The 15,110-nt window shown below is 43.5% G+C and overlaps 1 protein-coding gene across 1 annotated transcript in view; it reads left to right on the plus strand.

Annotated features, from left to right (window-relative positions):
* Positions 1-15,110, plus strand: part of DOK5 (docking protein 5) — a 127,039-nt gene that overhangs the window by 93,380 nt on the left and 18,549 nt on the right. Inside the window, exon 6 of the mRNA XM_036419058.2 lies at positions 2,693-2,828. Coding sequence (XP_036274951.1) covers positions 2,693-2,828 — 136 coding nt within the window. The remainder of the gene's footprint in view (positions 1-2,692; positions 2,829-15,110) is intronic.

Consider the following 15,110-nt stretch of genomic DNA (forward strand, 5'->3'; position numbering starts at 1 on the left):
TACCTGGAGGGAAAGAGAGACATAAAAGAACTTGTGAGCTGAGATTAGGAGAGGTGGGCAGAAGAGCATCTGAAGGACAATTTGGTTCATATCACCCTTCTGGGTCTCCCTGTCCCACGGACACGTGCCTGTGAACAGGGTGGACGAAAGTCCTACAGCTCAAACCCAGGCCTCGCTGATGTCCTGTGGAGAGCTCTTCAGAGTACATGGCTGGCCTCCTGGCAGATCAGGTTAACAGGGTAATACCCCCACCCACAGCTTAAATAAAAGGAATAAATTGCCAACAGTAAACATTCAGGTTATTTCTTATAGAAATCAGGTGTTCTGGCTTCCCAATAATCAGAAGCTGTGGCCCCATTGGGCTCTGATGTCCCCATGTGACTAGGGCTGCTTGGGGCTGCTGTCTGGGAGCCACTTGGCCTGCTCTACATTGACTTGCATCTGAACTCTGCATCTGTTCACCTGGCGTAAACTGATTGGATTTGAGACTGTGGTCCTTTCTGTACATGGTAGGCGGTGTGCGCATTGTGTTTCTGGTGTGTGTGTGTGTGTGTGTGTGTGTGTGTGTGTGTGTGTTTGTGAGATGTGTGTCTTCCAGATTCTTGGGTGGAGGCAGGCAGTCTGTTGTTGCTGTACTTTAAAGAACACTTGATGCTCCAGTGGTTGTGATTTCACTTGTTTTCGAATACAATAATTATTTAGAGATGCAGATGTCCTTAAAGGAAGGTTGTAGACTCATTATGTTGAGCAAAAGCAGACATTGGATGAAAAAGGGATTGCCAAAGTGGAGGTCTTGCCAATGAATAAATAGGTCATAATATAGATGGCGCATTTCACCAGCAGTGTTCAAATAAAATAGAGCCAAAAACATCAGCATGTTATAATTGAAGATACATAAATAGCGAGGTAGATATACTGACTCCCAATCTGAACTGCACTTATTACTGTGGTTACAGTCACAAGAACTTTAAGAGCAACTGGATTGTCAAGTTTGAGAAACAGGGTTTGATATTAAGCAACAAATTACCACTGTTTCTAGGTAACAGGTATCTTCATTCTTTTTAGAACCAGGATTGGCATATACACAAGTAAGTAAACAATAGCATTGGTGGTGAAGGAAGCCAAAGGCCACTTCTTCCTCTTAAAGAGTTGACTACTTCTAAGGCTACTTCTTCTTCTTCGGAAATTATAGTTCCATATTTGATGGGAAAAGGTGCTGTGAAAAATGAAGGCCTGCACAATTAGGTGTCACGTTTGTATGATGGCATCAATGAGGAGGGAAGGGCAGTGAGCGCCTGGCGGTGAGGGAGTCTTTCGGGAAAAGCTGGGACGTGACTGAAATGCATCCAATCTTAGTTTTCATTCCTCATTGGATTGGCATGACTTAATAATTACAATCACACAGTCAACCTCCTGAGGTAGTTCTTTATATTAGCTTCCTGAAAGAGCCACCCATTCATTCTCTCCCTTCTCCTCACCTAGCCCATATCAGTGAAATCCAAGTGAGGCAGGCTTTGACGGATTACGTACACCAAGCTATATGTGCTGAAAACTGCCATATGGCCATGGTGTCAGGCCAAGTGTGGGAAATTAGATAGGGAGGAATCTTTCTATTTTTATTACATTAATTGCATAGACTGGGCTAGATAAAGCAATTAACAGCAGTATGGGTGGAAATGTGCTTGATTTCAATGTTGTGTTAAGCAGTTATTCAGATGTGAGCAAAACTCAGCCCTCAAGCCAGGATTTAGTTTTTTAGCAGGAGATTCTAAGATGGAGGGAGTGGCATTGTGTCTTTGAATAATTAGGGTCTTTAAAATAAACACACAAAAGCAACGTCTTACTGTCGAGAGATGTATAGATCAAAATCAGAACTTTAAAAATATCCTTGTATGTATTTTTGCCCACGTCCTTTAAAAATATTTAGAGTAATTAAATATATTGGTAATTCTACCTATCATGTATCTACACACACACACACACACACACACACACACACAATTAAAGTATACTTAGCAATTAAATCACATTTATTAGCTTTTTGCCGTGTACCAGTCTCCCCATGTGAATGGACTTCATTTCTGGTTTAACAGTCTGAAGCAGAGATGATCTTCCTCGGAGTCATTAACACTAACCATCAGACCACAGAGCCTCCCTGAAGGAACTGATTTTCTGTTGGCCACGTTAATGCAGCACCATCATGATCCCCAACAAAACTTTCAGCTGCAGTGGAAGTTGGAGTCAGATTGGATCTCTGACTTTGGAAATGAAGCCATTCTTTAAGGCATGGTCTGTAGGGAAGTGAGAACCCAGCCTGGGAGTCATGGAACCCTCAGTTCACCTCTGAGCTGAACAGTGGGGGCGCTGGCTGGTCTGATTCCTGGAATGAAGGGGAAAGCAGTCCCGTAGCTCTCCACTTTGAGAACAGGAAAGCAGAGTACAAGGATTATGCTAAAAATCAAGAAATGGCCTTTTTTATTTTATTAACTTTCTGCTTTGTTTCTTGAGGAAAAAAATCACCATGTTAGCCAAGAGAGATGGTTCCCTGCCAGTAGTAACAGCGGCTTGCTGGAAATGTGGGTTCTCACTCACTCTGTTTAGCAGATGGTCATGGGACCCCTCGCCTCACGCAACATCCATGGGTCTGGTATCCTGGGTGGGGCTCTCAGCAACTCTGTTCTTATTCCCACAGGATGTGTGAGACTGGCGAGGGGCTATTTATCTTCCAGACGCGAGACGGGGAGGCCATCTACCAGAAGGTGCACTCTGCCGCGCTGGCCATCGCCGAGCAGCATGAGCGCCTGCTGCAGAGCGTGAAAAACTCCATGGTATGTAGGGGTTCCTTCCTTAGGTCCCGGTGGGCACTGCCGTCAGCTGGGACCTGGGATCCCTGTGCTGGAAACCCCAGCCAGCGATGAGAGCAGGGCTATACTCCCGTCCTCACCCAGATATTCCTCGGATTCACTGTCACCCTGGGACCGCCCTGAGTGGCCCATGGCTAAGGCATTTCCTCCTTATCTACTTTGTGCCGCAGTTATTATATGTGTGTACCTTATCAGTTTGGGCTCCTACAACCAAGATGGCTTATAAACAACAGACATTTGTTTCTCCCTGGGAGGCTGGGAAGCTCCAGGGCAAGTTGTTCTCAGACTCACTGTCTGTAGGGAGGGCCCACTCCCTGGCTCATAGCTGACTTTCTTTTCTCTCTGTCTTACACACAGAGGGATGAGGCATCCTTTGGAGTGTAGGATGCTCTGCCCTCAGGACTTAATCACGTCCTAAGGGCCCCGTCTTCTAATACCATCCATTTTGAGGTTAAGATTTCAATGTATGGATTTTGGTGGGACATGATTATTGGGACATAATTGCAGGGATTATATACATTAGAGGCAATTTGGGGTGTATGGACACCTATGGACACAACTATGTAGGTTATCTTCCAATAGATACATGTTTTTAATAAATATATATTTTATTGATTTTTTTTTTTTTTTTTTTTTTTTTTTACAGAGAGGAAGAGAGAGGAATAGAGAGTTAGAAACATCAATGAGAGAGGAACATTGATCCTCTGCCTCCTGCACAACTCCCACTGGGGATGTGCCCACAACCAAGCTATATGCCCTTGACTGGAATCGAACCTAGGACTTCTTAGTCCACAGGCCGATGCTCTATTCACTGAGCCAAACTGGTTTCGGCCAATAGATACATGTTGATAGCTGTATCAGATGTTGTAATTTCCAATGTCAACAGGGGTCAGGGAAAAAATTTAAGTGAGTGAAGCGGGCTGAGAAGAAACTCGAATGAAATCTCAAAAGCCGATGAACAAACAACTGTTGACATCAGACTTCAGGCGCCATGGAGGAGATCTCTTGATTTTTTTTTTTTTTTTGATTTTTCTTTTTTTTCAGAGAAGCCAAGGATTTGAGTCTGTACATATTACCTCCCAATCTGTAACTGTTGGAAATTCATTCTAATTAAAGCCAACAACAAAACTGTCCAATTTGTGGGCCAAAGAAGACTTGTCCATAGACTGCTTTTTGCCCATAATCATGCATTTGCCATCGCTGGTTGCTAAACCTTCATAGTCTTCCAGGATAGAGACTCCACAAACACAAACACACATGAGCATCCGCAGACACTCTCTTGGGACACCTACCCTGTTCGTTGCTTTATATTAGGAACTGTCACCCTTACTGAGAACTATGATTCTTGAGTTTTTTCTTTGAGAAAAATAACATGAAACTAATCGAATGCAAAAGAGTTAATGCAAATCATGCATCGTGGCTGCAAACACATGCAGGGCTGCCCATCTGAAAGGAAATCTGCAAAACTGAAAGCCCAGTGTGGGCATGCCAGCACTAATGTAATTTGCACATTGCTGATGTAAACATGTAGGCTGTTTGGATTTAAAGAGGAAGGGAAAGTATGTCAGGAATATGATCTGTCGAAGAGCGGTCCTGAGTTATTCCCAAATGACATGTGCATGCATTGCTTCAAGATTTCAGAGCAGGAATCAGCAAAGCTTTTTGTGAAGTAAATGTTGTAGGTTTTGTGGACTAAGGTAGTCACTATATCAACTCCTTAGGTAAAGCACCCATAGGTAAAACATCATCAAATGGGTGCAGTGTGTTTCCAAAACACTTTAATTCAAACTTCATGTAATTTTCACATATCATGAAATATTTTCCCCCTCATCATTTAAAAATGTTCTTTTTGGGTTAATGCAGACTTTATATCCTTATGCTGGATATCACAATAGAGATAGATAAATGAATAAATGGGTGGATAGCTGACTGGCTGGCTGAATTGGATGGTGGGTGGATGGATGACATTAGCTAGTCAGTTGTACAGTAGAATTCAAGTCACTATGAATTTACAGGGCAAACTGTGATTGCATTAAAGTTGTCTAGCTACCCATTAGATGCCTTCAAACATCTTAGCAGGTTTTCCCAAGATTACCTTGTTCGTGAAGCCATAAATTAGCATAAATTGTTGTGTGATTGGAAGGCAAGCTAAGCACACACACATGTTGCTCTATTTACAATAGTCTCATTACTTCCGCTAAAATTAATCAGGATTATGAGTAATGCCTTCAGATTATCCCCTTGCAAATTTAACTGGAAAATCACGTTGGTTCTTAATTCGCTGTATGCTGAAGGGGTTTTATAAAATGAATGTGATTTTTAAAGCAACAGCATTCTGTTTTAGATGGAAATGAGTGTCAAAATGGGATCTGAATTCCAAGGGAGTTAAACAGGATTGCGAAAGGCTTAAAAACAATGTACTTGAATCAATTTCTGATTAGGGGAGAAAAGAGATACGGTGCTAACATGAAGCAAATGATGACAACATGACCGGCCACCCCCCATCCCCCCGGGGGGTACAATTTTGAATTTTCTGGTCATTGGAAATGGATCCTCACAGAGCTGGCTATATTCTCTACTAGGAATTGCCTTTATGTCACTGTTGGCTTGCTTCCCTGAGGTAGCTAAGATCATACATGGAGAAAGATAGTGAAGCTAACATCTAGGATTAGCCTCATTATTAGGGAACCTGACCCACTGCCAGCTGACTTATCCCCAGACAGAACCCAGCATGGGAATGCCAGTAGGACTTGGACGTTGCAGCCTGGAGTGAATTGGTTCTGATCAGACTGATGGCCTTGTGTCCCAAAGGTCATAAGGAGGAGGCTTGTGGGTTGGATGATAATATAATAGCAAGTATTACTATTGTGGTCGGCTAAATAATGACTCCCCAAAGACGTCCACATTCTACTCCCCGGAGCCTGTGAATGTTTCTTATTTGGCAAAAGGGATTTGCCAACATGATCAAGCTAAGGCTCTTGAGATGAGGAGAGTATCCTGGATTCTTCTCTAGGTGGGCCCAAGCTAATCACAGGTCCTTATAAGGAAGAAATGGGAGTCAGAGGCAATGTGATGTTGGAAGCCGAGGGACAGAAAGAGAGACAGTGGAAGATTCTATGCTGAAGGCTTTGAAAGTGGAAAAAGGAGATGTGTGCTGAAGGATGTAGGCGACCTCAAGAAGGTCATGGTCTAGAGAAGGTGGAAAAGCCAAGGGACCGATTCTCCCCTGGAGCCTCCAAAAGGAACCAGTGAAACTTGATTTTAAACTTCTGGCCTTCAGAATGTAAGAGAATTAATTGCTTTTGTTTAAAGCCACCACACTCTGGTAATTTGTTACAACAGCCATAGGAAAATGAATACAATAATAAGATCAATAACAATGGAACTGTATCATGCCTTTCCCCTGTGGCAGACAACATGTTAAGGACTTTCTGTGTACTTTCTAACACTCAAGATGGCCCTTGGATTGAAGTCCTAAGGGCACCAGCTTGGAATCAGTGGGCTCGAATTTGGAGCAGGGGTGACCTGCTGGGGAAACCCCAAATTATGCTTTATGTCTGAATCAAGCCCCTAATACATGTTTTCTTTGTCTGCATGAGATCTCACTGCTGTTCTAAAAATTCCAAATTAGTGGCCAGCATTCAAAAATGAAGATTTCACATAAAACTCAGATTTATGTACTGTCTTGAAAAGTGAAAAGGTTGGGCAACACTGGTCTCACATCCCCACATGGCAACAATCAGCCCTGCCCAATAACATCTGCCCTTTAGGTAGAATGGCGTCTTCAGTTCTCCCAGTTCCTACCATGCTCTGCATTACTCAGCAACCGGTCGTTGTCTAGGCGTTTATGCCATCTGTGGCAATTGATGTCTTGCCTATGTTACTACATGTGTTCATTTTCTATTGCTGTGTAACCGAGTCCCACAAACTGTGCACCATAAAACACGCCCACATATTATCTTCTGGTTGCTGTGGGGCTCCCAGCTTCAGTTTCTTACTAGACTGTGGGACTCCAGTCTCATCTGAAGGTTAGACTGGGGAAGGATCCACTTCCAGGCTGTTATGGTTATTGGCAGGATTAAATTGGATAGAGGGCCTCAGTTTCTTCTTCACTGTTGGGTGAAAGCCAGCCTTGCCACATGGACCAACATACCCACTTCATCAAAGCCAGCAAGAGAGAGAGTCTCCTTGCTGGGTGGGAGTCACAATCCTAAGTATCATAATCATGGAAACATATCATCACCCTGTCATAGCCTATTAATTAAAAGCAAGTCCAAGTCCTTAACACCATCAGAGAAAGGTAGCACTGGGGGTATGAAGACATGGGTGAGAAAATCATGGGGCCACCTTACTGTCTGTCCCCACACCATGTAAACTTCTGGGGTCCTGTTCATTTAATGTTTTGATTTTACCTTTTTGATACTTCTTCTCCTTTAAGGTGTTTTGCTAATGATGTCATTTATTTATTGAACATCTCCTATAGGCCAGGCTCGTTAGTAATAATAGCCACTACAGTTCATTAAGCTTCCTGCAATATGCCAGACACTCTACTTGCTTTTTCTCTGATCACCACAATATCTTTGTGAGATAGATGCATTCACACATTCTCATTCATTTGTTCATTCCAAATGCTCATTGAGGACATAGATGCTGCCGTGTGTGGTGGGATGTGGTGGTGATTGAGTGAGGCCCATGCTTCCTGGGGGCTTACAATCAAGAGAATATTACTCATGACTCTTGGCCTGGAGGAAATCACTGTCCTGGAGGGATTCGCTGCCCCCGTCATATACATGAGAAGAACTGATGCTCAGAGTGGCTAAGTCACTTGCCTGCAGCCATAGAGCAACAATCAGTAGGGCTCTTATTGTTGGAGCCAGGAATGCAGGATCCTTGCATTTGGTCCTGAGCCACAGTGCCTCACCCCTTGGAGAGTATGAAAGCCCTACATCCCTCTTATATCCCCACTCAGCATTCTCAAACTATCCTGAAAACCTTTCCAAAATATCATCTTAGAATATATCTTTTAAAGAAATCACTGTTCCAGGACACCCTATTTCTTTTGATAGTTTTGGTGCCAGAAAGCAATCTCATAATTCTCCCCTTCCTCCTTGCTTTTTAAACCAGTGTATTATTATTACTGCTCTGAAAGGGGCGCTTCATGAGGGGGTTGGGCCTGGATTAGGGGAGACCTTCCTTTGGAATGAGATGGCCCAGCTGCCGGCTGCCTCGCTGGAGGAACTGCTGGGAGTCTGGGGCACAGCTCGGGACTCCCCGAGCAGCCGCTATTTTTGCCACCTTGGAGATCAGTGTCTGTGACGGAGTCTAATTTTGGAACAAGGAGTGGAGGAGTGTGGGATGGTCTTCATTCCACGACGGGCCTGTCATTTCTAGAATTTCCTTAAGGTGCGAGCGGCAGGGTGGAGAATGCCTGCAATTTGGCAGGCTTTCCTGGCGGCAGGACAGGAGGTGACATGTGGGCCCCGGTGACGGCTCCCTGCACACAGGTGTGTGAGTGGAGTCTGAATGGCTCCCACTTGGTTCCCTCTTTTTTGTTGGTGGGTTTAACTGACAGGTTTTCCTCCACACTAGGTTCTGCAAATAACATTTGCTAATGAGTTTGTAGAATTCAAGTGAAATTCTTCCACAATTCTGGAAGCCAAAGTCATTTATAGTCAACCTCATTTAAAAAGCAATAGGCCACACATTTAAAAATATATGTAGAGAGGGCATCCAAGAAATTACAGCATCCATTTCATTACTATTAGATACCAAAACAGAGACTTGCCTGCCGGGGTTTTATATCCCCTCTTCTCCTCCTGACGCCTCCCAAAAGAGAAAACATTTTTTTTTTTTACCTTTTCTTCTGTTTATGGGCTCTGATTAATTGGAATTTTTGAAAAGTGTATTGCTTAAAGCTATTATCAGCTTTTTCCTTTTCCTGAATTAAATGCTTTTTATATTCTGGTGTATTAATTATCATTCAAAAACCTTTTACCAAACACCTATCTACTACTTGCAAAGCAATAAGGTAGGCCTATGGACAATACAAATTAAAATATGAAAAACATTTTGCATCTTTAAAAGGAACTTAAACTTTAGATAAGAAGTCACGATTTGTATTCCTCAAATCATGCAACAATATAGGTCCATGAATTCACTTGGCTACCATCACTTTGGAGGTCATCTTGCCCTTATTTATCAAAATTAAATTGGTGCATCTCTTTCCCCAGCAATAGTACTTGCAGTAATTTACTTTGCAGATACACTAGCAGAAACAGAGATGCCTTTGTCCTTTCATTCTGCTGTTTAGCAAGTGTTTGCTGAGCCTTGCTTTCGAGGTGCTGGAATGACTGAGGAAGATGAAGTTCACATTCTTGGGCAGCTTATTGTAATAAGAGACATAAGTGAAAACAGCTTATATGTCCATCAAAAGAGGATAGTTAGAAAAATTGTGGCCTATGCTGTCAAAGGAATTTTACCAGGCCATGAAGAGCACAGAGAATCTCACTTGGTAATAGCAAAGGTGCATGAAGGGCATGAATGAGCCAGAGGCAGGCAATAGGCAGAGAGTACACACTCACACATGGTCTGCAAACACAACTTCCAGATGATGCAAAGGTAACTGGTAACGTTGGTTACCTTTGGGGAGCAGGGTGATTGTGAGGACTGGGGGAGGGAGTTTTATATTTCACCGTATGTCTTTCTTCTCCATTTAATTTTTTTAAAGTCATAGCTACATAATTATATTTATAGGAACAGAAACAGTATTGAGCTTCTGGCACATGGAAAACTGAATTGATACTCCGATGGGGGAGAGGGAGGTTTTAGGAATGTATAAAGGTTGTGTGATAAGAGGTAATGATTGAAGCTAAGAGCTTAGTAGGTAAATTTCAGGTCCTAGAATGGGGTCTCCATGAAGAAGGAGGATCATCTTGTTGGAGAAGGTTATGCCTGAGTTGAGTTTTATGATGAGCAACAGTTCGCTATGTGCTGCTACTAATGATATCTGACTTTTATTGAGAACTTACCGTATTTTTCGGACCATAAGATGCACTTTTTTCCCCCCAGAAGTGGGGGGGGAGGGGAAAGTCCCTGCGTCTTATGGTCCAAATATAGCCTACACATATACTTTAAAAAAAAGTTTTTTTACTTGCCCGGCTCTGTGTGGTCTCTGTGTGCTTGCCCGGCTCTAAAATGGTTCTAAATGCTGCTGTTTACTTTATAGGGTTGATTACATGTGTTTATGACTGTGATGTTGGGTTTTAATGCACATAAAATATTTTAGGACACTATTTGTTTCAGAATCTTTTTTTCTTCATTTCCCTTCTCTAAAAACTGGTGTGTCTTATGGTCCAGAGTGTCTTATGGTCCGAAAAATACAGTACTACATGCCAGGTGCACTTCTGAACACTAGACATGTATTAACTTTTAATCTTCAACTGATGTGACTCTGTTGATGTGGGCACTGTCCTTTTATTTTTAAGGTTAAGAAGTTTGAAATTCGATTTGGCTCAGTGGATAGAGCATGGGCCTGTGGACTGAAAGGTCCCAGGTTTGATTGCGGTCAAGGGCATGTACCTTGGTTGTGGGCACATATCCAGTAGGCGGTGTTCAGGAAGCAGCTGATTGATGATTCTCATCGATTTCTAACTCTCTATCCCTTTCTCTTCCTCTCTGTAAAAAATTAATAATAATTATATATATAATTAAATAATAATAATTATATATAATAAAAATTAATAATAATAATAAATTAATAATAATAATAATTATTATATATATATATATTTATTTTTTTAAGAAGTTTGAAGTGTGATCATGCAGCTAAAAGTGGAGGGAGCCACGGTTTAAATCCAAGCAGCAGTGCCCACCCTTCAGTGAGCAAAAATTAAATTAATTGGTCTGGCCGGTGTGGCTTAGTGGTTGAGCATCAACCTATGAACCAGGAGGTTATAGTTCAATTCCTTGGTCAGGGCACATGCCTGGATTGTGGGCTCGATCCCCAGTAGGGGGGCATGCAGGAGGCAGCCCATCAATGATTCTCTCTCCTCATTGATATTTCTATCTCTCCCTCTCCCTTCCTTTCTGAAATCAATAAAAAATATATTTAAAAAATAATTGAATTACATCACCAAGCACTCCTGCCGAATCCATTAGAAATTGAAAGAGGCTAAGTGGAATGAACCTACTTCCTTTAGTAACAGACATTGTTTCTTCAGACAGTTTAGATGCAGATACAATTTGGGCTCCTTTCTTACAGCTGCTGTGACTTTTGTTCCTGTACATTGGGAGAAAATGTAATTTTCTGAGCATGCCCCTTTCAATCTCTTACAACAACACAATAACATGCCATGCTGGGTTTTAATAATGCTTTCACCTGATTCTGAAGTACTGTACTACCTCATCCAATTCCTCCCCAGAGCTGGCCACTCCTGTAATTTTGCTGTGGTCATTGCTTAGCCTCCGCAGGAAAAGGAAACACAGGGAATGTTGCTAACAGGTTGTAGTTCTGTTTATGATGCTAAAACTAATAGTGATGTTTAAGAGGTTGGCCCCCTAAGTAGAGAGGAAATTGAAAGCCTGATAGTGGCAAGACCTGAATGGTCATGACCTGAATGGATGCTCATGTGAGAGCAGAAAGCATCTGGTTAGCCAGATGGACATGGTGAGCAATATGGTTTTCCCCCTTCCCAGCATCAGTCATGCCAGAAAGGGTAGAGACAAGGATGGTGACGAGGACTGAGATAAATGGGATCGGTTCAATGCCGTTTTACAGGATTTTGAGAAGTTAGGAAGTGATTTATCCACCTCTGCCATGGGTGGGCTGGTCTTTCCTGGAAAGGGCCAGGGTAACTCCTTGAGGCTTTTTGGGCCACCTAGAGTTGCTGCTGCTACTTCACTTCCTTCTCCTCTTTTTTTTTTTTTTTTAACTTTAAAAATGTAAAAACTGTTCTTGGTTCTGGACCTTATAAAAACAGGCCATCAGGACTTGGCCTGCAGGCAGGAGGTAGCTCACTGACCCTGACTCTGCATGCCAGGTTTCAGGTAGTGGGTACAGATGTGCTTATTGAATCAGTCTCTCCCCTCTGAGCCATGTGAACTTTCTTTTTCTCAAAGGATTTTGCCAGAGGCAAAAGCAATAACCCCAAGTCCCTATCAGTGAAATTAGAAGTCACTTGTGGTTTTAACCAGAATCAATCATTTTTAGAGAAGCCATTGGCATAATCGAATAGGGGGTTCAGCTTTTGGTTGCCCAGCAGACACATGCTTTGCCTTGTATGGCTCTTTTCCCAGGATATTGAAGTGTTGCACGTGACCAGAATCTGACCCCTAGAAAGCAGAACTGAGAAGAGTACCACAGGTGGTGCCAACATGGATGACTGTCACCAACTTTGGAAGTTTCAACATTCAGGGCAGATCCAATCAATTGTTTCTTTGGAATTGGAAACTGACCTAGTACTAGGCCCCTACCCAAGGGTCCATTGACCTGTCCAAGTGTGAAATGCAAATCCTCCCTCATTTTGTGACTCTGTGAGTAGCAATAGGGAGGGAAGAGCTATCTCTTGACTCACTTCCAGTCAGCAAGGAAGCTCTGGGAGACATCTTTATTGGGCAGACCAGGGAAATCGAGGCAGATGACAGAGATTAGAGGGTAGGAGTTAGCAGGCTTATGCAGACCATTTTTTTGTTTTGTTTTGTTTTGTTTTTTGATCTGCAAAGCATTTACACAGATGATATTTTTATAAAATTAAATTAGTTCCCAGTGATTAACATGGAAGGTTTCACACAGAATGCAGATTTCTACCCCTTAAATAGGAATATCTGTTAACATTGCTTGAATTAAAGTGGAGCAGCCACTACCATTTTGAGATGATGAATACTCTTCAGTGTTTCATAGTTCTTGTCATTTCTTGTTGTCTTAACAACAGATGGTTTTATTTATTTGTGCTACCCTCAGGACACCGCTGGCTTGGCGGGGAGAGGGGGGCATGGGCAGGGGAAAGAGACTCACCTTGCAGCAATAAGATGTAAACAGGTAGCACTAGGAATTTAGGTGCCTGGGCTGAGTGCCCTTGTTTGCTGTTTTCTTAAGACACTGGTGGTGTTTATACAGGCATGACAGCACTGGCCTCCTGGGTGGGGCTGCTGCAGGACCTTAAAACCACGCACAGGCAGAGCCAGCTGTATCTGCTCTGCAGCCATCTCTGGGGCCAGGAGTACCATGCCCACCAGCTCCCCTTGCTCTGAGCTTGTGCCCAGAGTAAGCACAGGACAGGTAACAGGACCCCACCCATTGGTCTCAGCTCTGGCGCATGCGTGGCATCCTGTCCCAAAACATCTGCTCTTAATGAGTGTGAGCCATTGAGTTGAAAGGTTCAATCTACCCATAGAAGGTCTTAGTCTTTGCATTTGCTGCAAAAGCTGACCTCTGAGTGGCTGAGCCTGCAGGGGTGGGGCCAGGTCTTTCCCCCTTCCTCCCACCCCCATTGTCTGTATGAAACTCAAGGCTAGATAGACACAGGACTTTCCAAAGGTTTGTGGAATGAACAAACAGAATAAGTTAGGTAATTTTGTGAGCATAGAGAAAAAGAACAATGAAGCTGGAATACTAACTGCAGTTCCCTTCCAATGCCCACCATGCCCGGGCTCCAGGCATGTCAGCTTCATGAGGCCGAGGGAAACAGTCCCTGTGGGGTCAGCTTCCATGTGCAGGTGGGGGAAGATCTCCTGAGCAGGAGCTATAAAAAGTTACCAGAAGCAAAGGGAGCAGTGGTTGTGTTTTATGCGAGTGGCTGGGAGTTCAGATGGCTCTGAATAAATAGATGCAAATCACTTTCCATCCCCATGAAAATAACCATTCGAGTGCATCTGGTACTCAGCAAAATGCTGCACTTGGAGATTTGGCCCCAAATGGCTGATTTCACAAGCAGTCTGCTTCCTCGAAGCCACAGCCACAAGGGAGGCGTTGTTCCAGCCAAAGTCCTGCTCACCTCCTGGCTGCGTGTTTTCTCTGGGGTGCCCGTTCAGGAAGTAAGCCTCTGCTCACTGTAGTTCCTTGAGAGTTCAGTAATATTCTGTGATATCTCGGTAGCATTTTCATGACAATACCTATTGCTTTTCCTGCGAATGTCAGCATACAGAGAGGAGTTGGAGAAAGGAAAGAGCGCTTTGGGTGTTTCATGCCAAACATGGCTCAGAGCTGGAGTCAGGATCAGGCGGCCCATGAGAAAGGTTTTCTTTAGGAAGCCAAAAAAGACCACGTGTGGCAGGTAGTCAGTGTCCACGGGAGAGAAGGCCCTGGAGCCGCGAGATTTAGAAGCCTATGACCCAATCACTGGTCGATTCTGTTCCTCAAGTGCCCAGGGTTCCCATCTCCTTACAGCCCAGACACTTGGCCAGCTGTCATTTCTCTAAGCTTTGGATATAAAATCCGGGTGTCTTCTGTCATTATGACCAGGACGAAAGCTCATTCTTTGAGATCTTTATAATACACTCAGTACTTCCTCTGAGAAGCACACAGGATCATGACGTGAACTTCAAGTCTCAGAGGAAGTGCCTGGCCTTCGGCCTGCCTGGGCATCACCACCAGCCCAGTGTCCTTGGGCAAATATCTTCACCACCCTTGCCACCCTTGGTATTTGTCTCCCTCTGTACAGGGGGTTATATTGGTGCATGCTATGCCAGGTGGCATAAAGCAAGTCATATCTGGACACGGTGCCTGGCACCTACTGACAAGTCACCTGAGCTGTCATCATCATGGACTTGTAGTGACAGAGGATTCTCAGTCACTTCATGGTTCACTTATTCACACAGGTCACTCAACCCATCCATCAGGGATTGAGTCATTCAACTGCTTTTTTAATATATTTTTATTGATTTCTTTTTACAGAGAGAAAGGGAGAGAGATAGAGAGCTAGAAACGTCAATGAGAGAGAAACACCAACCAGCTGCCTCTTGCACACCCTACCGGGGATGTGCCTGCAACCAACGTACATGCCCCTTACCGGAATCGAACCTGGGACCTTTCAGTCCGCAGACCAACGCTCTACCACTGAGCCAAACTGGTTTCGGCTCGACTGCTTTTTAAAAATATATATATTTTTATTAATTTCAGAGAGGAAGGGAGAGAGAGATAGAAACATCAATGATGAGAGAGAATCATTAATCAGCTGCCTCCTGCATGCCCCCTACCAGATATCGAGCCCACAACCCGGACATATGCCCTTGACCAGAATCAAATCCGAA

The sequence above is a fragment of the Pipistrellus kuhlii genome, unplaced genomic scaffold (genome assembly GCF_014108245.1).
Source record: "Pipistrellus kuhlii isolate mPipKuh1 unplaced genomic scaffold, mPipKuh1.p scaffold_m20_p_6, whole genome shotgun sequence".
NCBI classification, from domain to species: domain Eukaryota; kingdom Metazoa; phylum Chordata; class Mammalia; order Chiroptera; family Vespertilionidae; genus Pipistrellus; species Pipistrellus kuhlii.